Source organism: Fusarium vanettenii (assembly GCF_000151355.1).
Source record: "Fusarium vanettenii 77-13-4 chromosome 11 genomic scaffold NECHAsca_30_chr11_1_0, whole genome shotgun sequence".
Taxonomy (NCBI): domain Eukaryota; kingdom Fungi; phylum Ascomycota; class Sordariomycetes; order Hypocreales; family Nectriaceae; genus Fusarium; species Fusarium vanettenii.
The window spans coordinates 220,173-234,875 of record NW_003315855.1 but is presented as its reverse complement, the minus strand read 5'-3'; the positions used below and the strand labels follow the sequence as shown (position 1 = coordinate 234,875).

Here is a 14,703-nt window from a genome sequence, read left to right as displayed (position 1 = left end):
TGATGGTAGTACTGCTCGAATCTGAATTTTCTTTTCCAATCTGGACCCAGTAGTCGAGTGGAGATGCCTTCATGTCTCATGACGAACCTTCATAGCGAAGGATTCAGTCTAGTCTGCTAAGGACTGTGTTGAAGCCCCATACAAGACGGGGCTAGTGCAACAAGTTAGCACTCAATCTGCCTCGCTCCCTTCCCACATTTGCTCGTCAAGGCCCATGCACTGATAACCTCGGCAAACTCTAGCTCAACCCACAGCTCCAGCAGCTCCAGAGTCTCCTTTCTCATCCAGGCCCGGTACGTTGGCTGGCTATCCTCTTGTAAAGAAATATCTTCCTTCGGCTCCTCTTCGGCGTCTACTACCTTGATGACTAAATGCACTCTTCAACTTGATTGAGTACCTGGCGCAAGACCCGTTGATCCAGGCCGCTCAGCAGGGAGGCGTTAGACCGGGCGTCTAAGGTAAAGAGGGTTGGAGCCTCTCGGCTGTCGAAAAAAGTAATAATTACTTGGGATTATAAGTACCCGAGAAAGAGAAGAAAATGAGCTAATATTTGCATAATAAATACCATAAGTAGAAGGAAACTTGTCAAGATTTCTAGTTATCTGCTAACTAAATGATGCGAGTGACCAGCTATGTCATCAAGCCAGAGAGTTGGTGTATGATCTCTTGAACAGAGTCTTGCCATGCAACCAAACTGGAAAAACCATGATATATCCTGCCCAGAGGAGCGCTGCCATTGTAGCAAACTGGTTGACGGGACCAACTCCATTCATCCAAGGAAGTGAAGCATACGATACTCCGAAAGCGACCGTATTCTTCATGAAGTTGATAAGGACTCCGATATCTCCGGCACGAGATGGAATCGTGTTAACAGCATAAGCAAGCAAGACGTTTGCGGAAGCTGTCAATCCAAAGGCAAGCATAGCCCATCCAACGCAAACTTGGATCCAGGTGTCAGGGTGTTTGAGACCATAACCGAGAACCAAGCATCCTGAAGGGCTGATGAGCATGCCAAGAAGGGCGACTGGAAGACGGCTTGCCGGGCTAGGGCCCCTGCCATCTGTCGCTGATCGTATAAACAAAAGGTCCGAAAGGTAGCCGCCGAATGGAAGTCCAATAAGAAGACCTAATAGAGTTCCAACGTTGAGGAGACCAATTGACTGTGGACCCCATAGCAACGGTGGTTGGGCGTAGATCATACCCAACAGGATCGAGATAATCACTGTCCAGCCAATGGTAAGTCCAAAGATGTAGACGGTCACCAGAACCCGAGGAATAATCAACATCTGCAGCGGTTCGAAGAAAGCTGGGAGAGCTCTGTTCCACTCCAACGGCATGGGCCTCTTCGTAAAGGATAGAGATATCCACTCGGCTCGAGATGAGACAGTAGGCTCGGGCGTAAACGCTGAGGTTGGGGCATTCTCGACGACAGAACTTGTCGCCTTCGGATTGGACACTCCAGAGTCTGACCCAGTGTCGTTTGTCGGCTCTGGCTTGTGGGTGGTTTCGGGGAGCATGAGGATCGAAGCCAATAAGTTGAGGCTTGTAGCAATGGAGAGGATTCGCAGATACCACCTCCAGCTTCCTTGATGTTCGGCGACAATACCGGCAAAAATAGGTCCCACGGCAGATCCAGCCGCAAGGAAGCCGACATAGACTGCCATGGCTCGAGCCAGTTGATGATCTCTGAAGGTCTCGTGTACTATGGTCGGGCCAAGGGCTTCAACTAGGCCACCGGCAAGACCACCAAGGATACGAGAGATTTTCAGAGATTCATAGTCGGAAGCCTCGCCGGACCAGATATTGAAGATGATGAAGAGGGTCAATGATGCGAGGATCGTGTATCGTTTTCCGAAAAGGGCGACCAAGGGGAGGGCAAAAATGTTCTAAACAAACGCATTAACGACCTTATCGACTCGGAAGACAAAGAGCGGAAGGATGAAGGCCAAACATACCGATATTCCCAACATCAATAAGGAGAAAGTCGTCAGATCCGAAGCCTGCGACTGGGAGCAGTTGAACTCCCTGATGATCAACTCGAAAATGGGTGACAGTCCAGCAGACCAAGCATTTCCGAGAAGATTGTAGAAGCTAACGTTGAAAAGGATGACGAGGCGCCACCAAAGGGGCCATTTCTATTGATTGTGAGTACGAACGACAAGACTTAGGTAGGATTTGTAACGTACGTATGGCGACATGGTGATGATTCAATGGTGTTGTGATAAAAAAAACGAGATCCTTTGCTTTGATAGAGGTGTACTTTTGATGTTGTTTTCAGGGGGTCTTCTTTATTGCATATCACGGTGCTTTGTATGCTTTATCCGGCTCGGGCGACGTCCGTCTTTGCCCCGACGTGCCCTCAAATACCCTAGACTCCCTGATTTACCCCGGATTCCCTAATTTCCCCCGGCCTGTGCTACCCCGACTTTCCTGTATTACCCCGCAAACACGATCAAGATGATCTGGCTAGCGGGATCTCCAGAAACCTCCTTCCGGGCCAACCGGAACAAAGATATTACTTATTACTTAAAGGCGTGATGCCACTTGGGACCGAACTAGACAGCAAATCAGCATAGTCACTTTAGCAATTGGTTCTCTTGTCTACAACATCGGAAATGGCCGCCGCAGAGATTGGTTACAACAAGTTCTTTGTAACTGAGAAAGATCTCAAGTATGTGCCTCCATACCTTGGAAATACTCCCGAGACTACGAAAGAAGTCAAATGCTCAATCGTTGGTGAATGGCCGGAATGGCTAGATGGCACACTGATCAGGTACGTATCACCCATGACGATGTCTACTTACATACCAACACTGTCCTTGTAGAATGGGAAGCGGCCGTTTCACAGTCCCTTTGTCAGAGGACGGTTCCAAGCCCAATGCTGTACTTCAGCACTTTTTCGACGGGCTCGCCATCTTGCACAAGTTTAGGATGAGCAAGGGACAAGTCTATTATAGAAGCCGTCATACCGCTGAAGGTGTTGTGCAAAAGGCAGCCCGGGGTGGGTACATTGCGATTACAATGTTTGGCCCTAACGCCAATACGCCCTTGATTGAAGCTTAGGATTCATGCTCTGCACTATTGGGCGCGCAGGTGAGATACCTTGAGCTTAGAAAAGTCCACTGTTACTCTAACAACCCTAGCAATCGTTGTATCTCCCCCAGGGACACCTTCTCCCGGACGAGGTGAATGTCAACGTTGTTCCCAGGAGGGGAATGCACATTCCCAATGGTCAGAATCCTCACGACATAGGAAGCCCGGCTCAAACCCCCGAGAAGGAGGAAGTAAGTGAATGCCCAAAATACGAGTTGTACATGTTGACCCTTAATAGGTTCTTGTTCATACTGACTTCAACGTGCTGCAAGTATGCGACGCCAAGACACTGAAGCCCAAGAGATTGCTCACCTACGCTCAAATCAACCCTGAGCTGGCTGGCTACGGTATCTGTGCCCACCCTTGCAAGGACCGTAAAAGAGGCATGACGTTCAACTACATCATTGACCCAGTAACGAATATCTTGTCGATTTTTGCCCTCGACTATCGATCCAACCCGGCTTCTTTGCTTTGGAAGACGCCTCTTCCTTGTGAACCTTGCTATATCCACTCACTGGCTATGACTGACAAGTTTGTCGTCTTCATTCGTCACATAAGTATTCAGCCGGGTGTATTGTTACTCTACTGATATTCACGGTCTTGTCGCAGCCCATTCATATGGACGTTAGTACGTCAAAAAGCCGGTGATGGAGATGCTCGAGTATGAGCCTGAATCTCCCACAAAAATATTTGTTCTCGAGAAAATGAGTGGTAAACAGTACGTGCCCTAAACACTCATCTCTCACGTTTGCCTTCCCAGAGTCGTAGGCTAATAATAAGAACACAGTGTTGCCACCTACCATTCCGCCGACGGATTCGTGTTCTTTCACTCCGTCAATGCGTATGACTGTGGATGAGAAATCCGGAGAAACAAACATTCACGTAGATGTTTGCAGTTACTCGGGAAACTACATCCCTTTTCGCGAGTACAGCTTGAGCAACGTTCTTGACCCTGCACGCCCTTACCAGAACGGCACTCTTGTTCGGTACGAGCTCGAAGCCGTCAACTTGGCAAACATTGAAAAGCCTGGCCGCGTTATTGTGGCAGCTGCCATCCCTGGCGTCGCATCCGAGCTGCCCCGGATCTCCAAGAGAGTGTCCATGCAGCCCGGTTATCGCTACGTCTATTCCACAGCTGGCAATGGCGGCCCGTCTCCAGGAACCTCTGTCACTATTGGAAGGCTTGGGAACGGCTTGAAGCTTGTCCAGGGTGCCTTCTTTGGTAGCCTGGCCAAATTTGACTGGCAGACTGGAACTTACAAGCGCTGGCAACCCCCCAACGGTGACAGTTGTCCATCTGAGCCTATCTTCATCGGGAGACCTGGTTCTACTGAGGAAGATGATGGCGTTGTCCTGACCATCGTGATCAACAAAGAAGGAACACGCAGTTTCCTAGTTGCTCTCGATGGACGCTCGTTCACTGAGATTTCCCGGGCTAATATGCCTCAGGTCTATAGTCTGGGCCCGCATGGGACGTTCATTGAGGGGACTTTTGGCGAGTGAGAGATTCATGTAGCATGAACGTCAGGAGAGAAGCAATTGCACAACAGAGTATCGGCGGGCATCTGTGCCCAAACGAGTCTTGAGTGATGTTTTGTTTCTTTGAGAAAACAACTTTCTAAAAATTCCAGAAAATGGACATAGCGATCTATAGCGTACAAATGGTATTGCTCGACTTCGAAAACAAGACTTTGGTGAGAAATGTGCCAACTCAAACAGCTTAGTGCAAGGGAAAACAGAGTGCTGGCCACACTCGTGGCTTTTGTTCTAAGTCAATGCCCAGCAAGGATAAGAGTTAAACAGCCAACAACTGATAAGATATCACACCCTCCTCCCATATCTGTCAAGGTGGAGAGTAGTGATGTGTTTCCCAGTTGGACCTTGGAACGCGACTGTGATGTGCTCCCGAGCATTTGGGTTGGTACCTCCCTTGTGCCAGCTTTTCTTTCCACTATTAGCTAGTTAGCATGAGACTTGACGGGAAGGAATTTCACATGTACTTACTGTTTGGACGGTGTGCAGAGAACCGTTGCAGAGCCAAAGTTCCTTGTATCCTTTTGGGTATACGTGACGACGGCTTGTTCCGCTTCAGATGTTCTGGCCGCTTCATTAGTGAAGGCGATGTAGTCGGTGCTGTTGATGCCCATGATGATAGGAGTTCTTGGTGTTGTGAATCAAGTGTGTTCTGATAATGATCTGTTTGAACATTACCTTTGACAGGATCCGTCTAGCATCTCTTATAATCATCGTCTTGCACCAATTCGAGGCACGAATACTTCTTTCAACTTCAAAGCATTTTTGTCTAGGCTCTGCCCGACGACTTGGGGGTGGTTCCAAATCATTGGAATTGACGCCAACATCAACTGTATTCTTTGTTATCGTGGTGAATAGGTTTTTCTGGAGACATCACTCAGTATGCTCAAAACGTTGGTGTTGGGGTCTATTTTCGGGGCATATGGCTTGACGACAAAGCGACAACTGAAATTGAATGCAGCCACCTCGTGGATTTTAGTGACACAGGCATAGCAATTGCAATCCTACAAGCCTTACTCTATTACATCTTTTAGGGACAAAGAGAAGTTGATGGTGTGATGCTTCTGTTGGAATTGTTGGCTCCTTTGACGGGTTCCCACTTGCAGCCAAGCTTCAAGTGTGATTGTCATGGCGGGGCTGTTCTTTGACTGGCTAGCTGGTAGCCTCAATGTGGGCGGCTGAGTTACCACAAATAGTTGGTTGGGCTCGTCGGGTGCCTCTTTGAAACGGAACAAAGGCCCTTGGAAGTATCTTTATGTGTGATTTAATTAGGTCCGTCATAGCTTCCACACACAAGGGCGCCAAGATGATTGTGGCCTTTTGAGGTACTCATGCCTGAGGCAGGCATGCCAACCCAACTGGATATATAAACAAAGAACCCTCTTGCCCAGCCCAACGCAAAAGGCCATCTACTGTCACACGGCTTCTACGGACCAACCCGTATTGCTAAAGATGGGTAACTACTTTGCTAAATTGTCACCATGCCTAGCCCAGCCTACGGGCCAGACTGACCGGGTTTCCGATCATAAACCCGACCAGGCCACTCACTCTGATACCATCTCTGAGGGTGTTCAAGACCAGGCCACCCAGACTGATGCTGTCGCGGACGGTGTTGAAGACCAAATCATTCAGCCTGACACCGCCTCTGAAGTTGTTGAAGAGGGAAAGGACGCATACCGGCCTGGTGGCTTCCATCCAGTCTACATCGGCGACGTCTTTAACGACAGATACAAGGCCCTCAATAAGATTGGCTACGGCCAGTACTCTACAGTCTGGCTGGTCAAGGACCTGCAAGCTAGGTGAGTGAACTTCTAGGCTCCCCCCTCGACATTCTTAGTTAACATCTAGCTCCAGTAGCGATGGGCCAAGCCTTTTTCGGGCGTTGAAGGTACTGAGCGCTGTGTGCTATGGCCAAGGACATGACACTTTCGAAAAGGAGATTCTCACTCATCTTCGAGATGGGGATCGCGACCAGCTGGGCTACAACTACGTCTGTCACCTTGTCGATGATTTTGAGCATCTGGGCCCAAACGGTACTCACACATGCCTCGTGTTTGAACTCATGGGCGAGACACTTCGCAGCTTCGGCGTTTGGTTTTCTGAGCACATGATCCCACCTTCAATCATGCACAGATTCGCGATTCAGCTGGTGCTGGCGCTTGACTTTGCCCATGAACACGACGTTATCCATACCGGTATGTTATTTATACTACTGACCATATCACTTTCCTGAGACTGACTATTGAATAGATATCAAACCGGACAACATCTTTGTCAAGTTTCGTGATCACTCGCTGATCGAGTCTGGCTATCTGAAGGATGTCCCCATTCCAGAGCAAGACCGAGCCGAGACTCAATACTGCCCCGTCCCTTCACGGCCTCTCCGTGGGTACTACTTTGATACCGAGAACACTCGCGCAGATCAGTTCGACATTGCACTGGGTGACTGGGGAGTGTCTAGCTGGACTACAAAACATCTCTGTGAGACGATCCAGCCGGTGGCCCTTCGGTCTCCTGAGGTCCTGATTGGGGCTCCCTGGACTGCCTCTACTGACTGGTGGAACTTGGGCGCCGTCCTTATCGAGGTCTTTCGTGCTGTTCGAATGTTCGATGGCGGAGTTGCCCCAGACGGACACTACGAGCTCAAGGAGCACTTGACCGAGATTGTTGATCTCTTCGGACCCTTCCCCAAGACACTGCTTGAGAAGGGAGATCCGGATATCGTTCGTGATATGTTTGATGAAGAGGGATGCGTGAAGGATGCAGAGCAATATGAAGGGCCTGGTCTGGAATCGGAGGCTTACCTGCCTGGTCTGAGCCTGTTGATGAAGGCAGACTTCGCCTCGTTTCTAGAGCTGATGATGAAGATCGACCCTGAGGAGCGTCCTTCGGCAATGGATCTCTTGCGACACCCGTGGCTGAATGCAGTACGGTCTAAGTAGTTTAGATAACCATGCGGGGAAGAAGATTGTCTTTGAATAGAGCCCAACGATCCGTACCTCGCACCCCACTAATTTTAAGCCTGTACCTTTTCTCTTCCGTCTTCTTGAGTCTCACTAAACTCCCCCTCAAGATCAGTCGCCCCTACTTGTCGGTTGGCATCCCGCCGACTTAGATAAAGGATAGTGTATATGACAGCCAACTGCACGACAGTCGTTCCAAGGCTACTCTTGAACCCAACAATCCACCTCGGTGCGCCTGTAGCTGGGAAGAGGCCGACCTGGGCTCCCGCCATGATACCTTGACCAATCGCGTTCATGCTCGCTGTGACGACAGCTCTCTCTTCAGCGTCGTTTGCCATAATGACTGTTGCCCAACCCATTGACATTGGGGACATTGCTGCCGATAGAATTAGAAGGTGAACATTAATCAACTTGGAACTGTACTTACGAGCCATGAAACCTTGTAGCATAAACGCGGCCAACCGACCCTTCTCCCCGACATGCCACACGTTCAAAAGGATCATTCCAATTAGAACAGGGACAGTCGTGATGGTAGCTGGGATCCAGAAATTTCCCAGCTTGTCTGCAGCAACTCCAGCCATAAGTGCGCTCACAATCATAATGGCTGCAGTGACTGTTGGCAACGTGTTGACTTGGACGATGGAGTAACGGTCCGGGTTGGCTCTCAGATACAGAGAGAATGGCTGGCCACCTGGCAGAATATTCAAGTCGAGAATGGTCCACAGGATAACGAAGGCGTAAAAGTGCCAGCGACCGAGGACTCGCCTGAAGATGGTTGTAGACAGCTGAAGCTGTGGAGGTGCAGTCAACCCTTCGATTCGTTTCTGTGCGAGCGCATGCTCAGCTTGAGAGAGCGCCAAGGGCTTCTTGCGAGAGGGAACGTCTGGGAAGACTATGTAGCCACTGAAAAATGGGTCAGCCACAGTCTTGGGGAGTGGAATAGGATACTCACATGAAGGCAATCCCAATAGTAATGATTCCATCGATGATGAATAGCCACCTGTGAGGAATAAATGTTAGGAACCCATGGCGCGTAACGTGCCTCAAGACTTACCTCCAGCCAGACAAACCATGGACTCCGTTGAGATTTTTGTAAGCAGCTGCCTGAAGATACCCAGCAAACATGGTACCGCCTGGGCTTGCAATGAAGAAAAGGGCAATTCTCCTGGCCACCTCGTTGGGCTTATACCATGAGCCAATGATGTAGATGGTACCAGTGAAGGAGCAACATTCGAAAAGGCCAACAAAGAATCTCATGGCGTAGATAGCCTCAACATTCTTGACCCATGCTAGTCCAAAAGTTGCCAAGCCCCATCCAAGCTCAAGCGATGGGAGGACAATGTTGGCTGGGTATCTGGTCATGAGGTAACACGCTGGAATCATGGCACCGCAATAAGAGGCCCAGAAGGTGGCGGTGATGTAGTTGAGTTCATTTCCCCACAGGCCAATCTCCTCTCTCATACCGCTGGCGAAGAAGATTAGCATGACCTATTGAGGTTTTAAGGCGTATGGGTGACTTGCCTGACAAAAGCATTGGTGAGAGATTGTTGGTCGAGATATTTGGTAAAGAAGGAAAGGCAGCCAAAGACAAGAATACTCAGATCAAGTTTCAAGACGACCAATTTCTCAGAGCTTGGCATCTCACGGGAGTACCATCCGACAAAGGTCATGAATCTGATCCAAAGATTCTCATGGTCGTCAGAAGCATTCCCAAGCTCATGCTGGCTGGGTGTGTTAGCCGCAGGCTCAACCGTCTCAGATGGCGTGTCTTTGGTTAAAGACATGGCCGATGATTGAGAGACCAAAAAAAGCAATGAGATACGAAACCAAACCGATAAATCTCGCAGATAGATGAAATCCGGTGGTAAGCAGGAAATACTAATTGCTTATAATGTGTCCCCTGAGTACCACTATCGATCACGCAAACTATAGCTTGCATTGCGGAGAATTTCTTGGCAATCTCGGGCATGGCATGATAAGGGTACAGTGATCCGACTTAGGAAGTATGAACCCTACCAAATGGCATCCTGCCTCCGGGGTCCATCTTCTGCGGAACCAGATGAGATCCCGCGCTTCTCAGGCGGAGGGGCTCCGACACCGCTCTCCGGCTTTGTAAGCTAGGTATCTATCCCACATCTCAGCCTCCTAGTAGAAGCCTCGCTTGTTAGACAAAAGAGGTATCGGAAAATTGGGGGCCTGGGTTATTGCACAAGAGTGGCGTCGTTTGCCTCATTCTTTGACCTCGTCCAGCGATGCAACGAAGGACCCTACCGGCAATAAAAGACGGCAAGTGGAAATACGTCCCACAGATGGTCTGAGTTGTGCCTTACTACTCGATGACTGATGGAAGTGGACCTTGTTGGTAGGATCGATCTTGGCGATTTCATGATCCCCATGCTGAATTACGCCATTTGATATCAAGTCGATCCGACCTGCAAGCATCCTTATCTATATTAGGCAACGGAAAGCATGTCAAATCTTTACAACGAGCTTAGCATTGACCTATGTGAATCACCTTGCAAAATGTCGTCTGCAACTCAAGATCAAAAAAGGCCAATTGGGGAGGGAAGAACTATTCTTCTGAATGCTTTCGACTTTTTTGGGCCCGGGATGTTATCCCCAGGCCAATGGAAGGTACTGGCACTCAACCCTTAAGAATCCAGTAGATCGGATCTCTAATTGGATAATTAGAACCCTGCAGACAAGGGCCTACAAAAGTTTGACATTTCCTTCTGGGTTGAATACGCGAAACTCCTAGAGAAGGGAGGCTTCTTCGCCCTCTTTTTGGCAGACACCCTCGGTAGTTACCCCATGTCGCTCAGGTACTTACAAGGTGTTGATATGCTTACCGTTTCTAGGCGGATATGATACCTACGGTGGAAGCATAGATGAGACAGTCAGACGAGCTACTCAGTATCCAGCGTTGGATCCATCTATCGTAAGCCGAAACGCGTCCCGATGCTGAGCTTGGCACTGACATTTAGTAGCCAATCGCCGCGATGGCAGCTGTCACAAAGAGACTGAACTTTGCCATCACAAGCTCCACATCTCACGAGCCGCCTTTTCTTCTAGCAAGGCGGTTTTCAACTCTTGATCATATCACGAACGGTCGTTTTGGCTGGAATATTGTCACTGGGTGGAAGAAGTCCGCCTTTCAGGCCATTGGCCTTGATGAAGCATTCGAACATGACTTGCGTTATGAGAGGTCTGATGAGTACCTCCGAGTACTCTACAAGTATAGAGCCTTAATGGCACCGAAAGGATTGCAACGTTGGCTGACTATCTCATAGGCTCTGGGAAGGCTCCTGGGCTGACGACGCCGTGGTTGAGGATGCAAAGAATGATATCTACGCGAATCCGGACCGCGTGCGTACCATCAAACACGAAGGAAGATTCTACAAGGTCACCAGCAAACACATTGTACCCCCGTCGCCCCAACGAACTCCTTTTCTTTTCCAAGCCGGTACCTCTGGAGCTGGAGTCAACTTTGCCTCAACTCACGCTGAGGCAGCTTTTGTGGGCGGAACAACCCCTTCGCAGACGGCTCCCAAGGTAGCCCAGCTTCGAGCCGCCTTGGCTGAAAAGGGAAGAGATCCCCGAGCTTTCAAGGTGTTCATCAGCTTCTGCCCCATCATTGGTAAGACGGATGAGGAAGCCCAGACGAAGCTGGAAGAGCACAAGAAGTACGCGAGCGTCATTGGTGGACTCGTTCAGGTCAGCGGAGTCACAGGGATCGACCTCTCCAAAATCCCCCTTGACCATGAGCTGAGTGCTGCCGATGCTGGCCAAGCCGTCATCAGGACTCATCTGGATTCGTTCGTCACCTCGGCCGACGGGCAAGCGTGGACCGCCAGACGCGTGGCTGAATTCGCATCCATTGGTGGCCTTGCTCCATTCGCCGTTGGGAGTCCTCAGACTGTTGCTGATGAGATGGAGCGTTGGATTCATGAGGCGGATATAGATGGGTTCAACCTTGTTGCTGTAGTTACTCCTGGAAGCTTTGAGGATGTGGTCGAGTTGCTTGTACCAGAGCTGCGTCGACGGGGACTGTATCCTGAACCGAGCACAGAAGAGTTGACTACAAGGGAACAGGTTCACGGAAAAGGGAAAAAATCTCTTGATGAAAGCCATGTTGGTAGCAAGTACAAGTATGATGTATATCAAGAGGAGGCTACTCAAGGAGAGAGTTGAGGTGTGTTTAGTGCACTGTCAACCCTGATTGTATCAGGGTTAAGGTTAAACAGAATTCGAGTTGTCAAGGCAAGACCAAGGACCTGAAGCCCCCTTAGCCTTGAGCGCGGCAATGATTTCCAGGACGGAGCCGTATGTGCCTGCAATCATCAAGAAAGTGCCGGATATGATGACAAAAAGACTCCAGCATACCATCAGAGCCCACCGGGTAGACCGTCCGCTCTCCTTTCCTGCAGCCCAGTTGTCATAGAGCCACATGCAGCCCATGGGCTGGAAACACTGTAGTGTACCGAGTAGAGCTCCGATGAAACCAATGAGGGGACCAAACACTGGGATTCCGCTCGCGATACAGTAAGCGATGGTAGCACAAGTGAAAATGCAGCTGAGCCAAGTGCCCCAATGTGTCATCGTGTTGGCAACGAGATGCTGAGAGCCCCGTAGAAACCGAATGAAGAAGTGCTTGCTCACAAGCTATGTGTATCATGGTCAGTTGACGCAATTCAAGGTCGGTAACAGGTACTCACATGTATAGCAAGAGTTGAGCTAGCAAACAACCCCGGGAGCGCGATACCATACGCAATCTTCTTGATCAACCTACCTGCAGATCCAAGAGCAGGCGATGCTACATAGGATCCGCAATAGTAATACACAACGACTCCAATTGTCACGTACGTGATAGTCACAACGACTTGGCAAAGGATCAATGCCTTGGTATAGTGTCGAGGGTTGCGCATCTCGGAGACGATCGGGAAGAAGAAGGGCGTGCCGGCGTAGGATAGCACGAACATCGGAATCGCCGAGGCAGCTGCTGTAAAGCTTGGATGGCCGACTAGTTTATAGTCTGAAGACCATGGACCTGGAGGGGCGTCATCAGGGCGGTCTTGGACGCCAACACCAATGGTGACGATAAATACTGCTAGTATTAGTAAACTGGCCTCGATATGTACGGAATAAGCCAAGGCACTTACTGGCGACAAGGATTGAGACTAAACCAACCCATGCAATCCAACTGAGGCGATCAAGAGTTCGGATACTCGCGAGGGCCATGACTCCGACGGCAGCCACAGCAACAAACGCGGCAGTACAAGTTCCGTGAGTCGAGATGGAATTGAAGCCAATAGAGATGCCAAGCATTCCAGATCCAGCAGCAAAGATTAGGTCTAGGAAGCAGCGGGTTTAGTACCCTTCACGCCAGATGCTGTCTTGTAATCCACTTACATAGGGAGAATCCCGCCGAAAGAATCTCACGCCCAACCACACCGAACATGATTCTACTCGCGTCGTCGATTCCGTAGACCTCGGGGTGTTTTAGCTTAAAGGCACCAACCATGTAGTTGGACCAGGTGGTGATAATGGCTATAGCCAGAAGGCATAAAACGCCGGGGATGAGACCTAAGACGTTGAAGGCAGCCGGGATCGACAAGACACCTAGGCCGATTTGGGTCTTCATCATCAAGACTGAAGTTCCAATCCATCCAACCTAACTCTTGTTAAATCCTGTAGGAGCATCATACGTATTACCACATACATTACGATAATTTGGCCCATCTTCGGTAATGGGACCGAACACGGCGTCGTGAGCCACAGTATTGGTTGAAGATATCTTTGTAAGCGAGTCCACCTTGCCCAAGACTTCCAGATCGTTCTCCCCGATCTTATTCTTAGGGGTTATTTCGGCAGGGTTCGACATTTCGAGACAAAGAGACATTAGGCAGGTGTTGTTGGAATGATACTGGCAACGACAAACCGATGAGAACCTGTGTGATCTTTGAAAGATCCATCCTCCGGGTATTAGGCCATGGCGTAATTCTCCGTGCCCTCTCAAATCTCTAATTTTCCGGGCGACCGTAGTGTGTCTTTCGATAACGGCCCAAGCTTATCGCTGGCGTTGATATTGACCAAATCGTGAAGCTCCTCACGACAATGCAGGGAATGGCCAGAGAATGGACGAACTTGAAAATGGTTCAACTTTTTGAAAGGAATCGATGATTATCTTGGTGTTTTCCATTTCTCTTTTCTTGTCCTTTCCCACGTAGTCAGCGATATAGCTGTGCCCTTTGTGGTCAGTGTCTAGATCGAGAAATGGCGTACACGGAATTTCCAAGTCTGCTGTAAAATGCCGGGGAGGCCCAGACCCCATCTCCCCCGCATTGTATCTTGACACGCATGGAGGGAGCACAAGTTAACTACCCCACACTCGGGAAAGGCAAAGTTGACAATGAGGTTAGATGAGACTTAACCTCCTTTCCCAATCCCCCCTCTTTCTATCTCTCGCTAACCCCAGTACTGATTGTGCCACTGCAGCGGTCTTCTCAGTGGGTTTTTCGTCTTCCAGGAAGTCTTGTCTTAAAAGACGCTTCATCTAATCTGAAAGGGTAACGTAGAGGCCTCTCTTTAATGATGTCATGATGCATCTGACATTCACCCTAGTAGATAGGTATATCTATCATTTCTAGGCCATGTCGCCCTGGATCGGACATCTATGTCCAGTTCCACGGCCGGAGCGTGATCGGGTGCCTAAACCATCAGTACGGATCCCAAAGCCCGGTAGTTAGGCATTCCTACTAGCGGTTCCATTTCCGTAGCCTGTTGTTGGCTTTGGGTGATGGAGGACTGCGCTTGCCCTGGGTGTTGTCCGTCTAGCACCTAGTCTGAAGGTCGAGTGTTTCGAGTAGCCTGTGCTCAGTGTGCTCGCACATGACCGGTAGACAAAAACGCCTCTGCTGCTGTTAAATATGAGTTTGAGAGTTTGGGAGGGTCACTCACCTAAGATGAGGAAGCCAGCATCAAGAAGCCATGTCACCCAAACGGCCACGGCAAGGACCTGGCCAAACCCCCAATCATTGTCTTCATAGTCATATCGTACATGTTTGCGCATTCTCTCTCTACTAGTCTGAAGACTGAGATAGAAATTGAGAATAAG

The 14,703-nt window shown here is 49.6% G+C and overlaps 6 protein-coding genes across 6 annotated transcripts; 3 read left to right on the top strand and 3 right to left on the bottom strand.

Moving 5' to 3' along the window:
- Positions 1-638: 638 nt before the first annotated feature.
- NECHADRAFT_86324 (uncharacterized protein) lies at positions 639-2,198 on the bottom strand (the record flags this gene model as incomplete). The annotated part of the gene is made up of 3 exons (XM_003043044.1): positions 639-1,886; positions 1,956-2,135; positions 2,187-2,198. 3 exons carry the CDS (start codon positions 2,196-2,198, stop codon positions 639-641), a joined length of 1,440 nt encoding a protein of 479 aa, XP_003043090.1.
- Positions 2,199-2,615: 417 nt separating this feature from the next.
- NECHADRAFT_86323 (uncharacterized protein) lies at positions 2,616-4,596 on the top strand (the record flags this gene model as incomplete). Its single annotated transcript, XM_003043136.1, has 5 exons — positions 2,616-2,773; positions 2,826-2,946; positions 3,144-3,284; positions 3,332-3,650; positions 3,881-4,596. The coding sequence occupies 5 exons, from the start codon at positions 2,616-2,618 to the stop codon at positions 4,594-4,596; spliced, it is 1,455 nt and encodes a 484-aa protein (XP_003043182.1).
- A 1,482-nt stretch (positions 4,597-6,078) lies between these two features.
- NECHADRAFT_86322 (uncharacterized protein) lies at positions 6,079-7,568 on the top strand (the record flags this gene model as incomplete). The annotated part of the gene is made up of 3 exons (XM_003043135.1): positions 6,079-6,425; positions 6,475-6,821; positions 6,877-7,568. 3 exons carry the CDS (start codon positions 6,079-6,081, stop codon positions 7,566-7,568), a joined length of 1,386 nt encoding a protein of 461 aa, XP_003043181.1.
- Positions 7,569-7,642: 74 nt separating this feature from the next.
- On the bottom strand, positions 7,643-9,373 carry NECHADRAFT_86321 (uncharacterized protein; the record flags this gene model as incomplete). The annotated part of the gene is made up of 5 exons (XM_003043043.1): positions 7,643-7,965; positions 8,017-8,492; positions 8,542-8,589; positions 8,644-9,077; positions 9,116-9,373. 5 exons carry the CDS (start codon positions 9,371-9,373, stop codon positions 7,643-7,645), a joined length of 1,539 nt encoding a protein of 512 aa, XP_003043089.1.
- A 739-nt stretch (positions 9,374-10,112) lies between these two features.
- NECHADRAFT_51560 (uncharacterized protein) lies at positions 10,113-11,780 on the top strand (the record flags this gene model as incomplete). The annotated part of the gene is made up of 5 exons (XM_003043134.1): positions 10,113-10,223; positions 10,281-10,392; positions 10,448-10,527; positions 10,577-10,824; positions 10,880-11,780. 5 exons carry the CDS (start codon positions 10,113-10,115, stop codon positions 11,778-11,780), a joined length of 1,452 nt encoding a protein of 483 aa, XP_003043180.1.
- Positions 11,781-11,825: 45 nt separating this feature from the next.
- On the bottom strand, positions 11,826-13,470 carry NECHADRAFT_86319 (uncharacterized protein; the record flags this gene model as incomplete). Its single annotated transcript, XM_003043042.1, has 6 exons — positions 11,826-12,251; positions 12,305-12,374; positions 12,453-12,693; positions 12,749-12,940; positions 12,999-13,260; positions 13,309-13,470. 6 exons carry the CDS (start codon positions 13,468-13,470, stop codon positions 11,826-11,828), a joined length of 1,353 nt encoding a protein of 450 aa, XP_003043088.1.
- Positions 13,471-14,703: the final 1,233 nt, after the last annotated feature.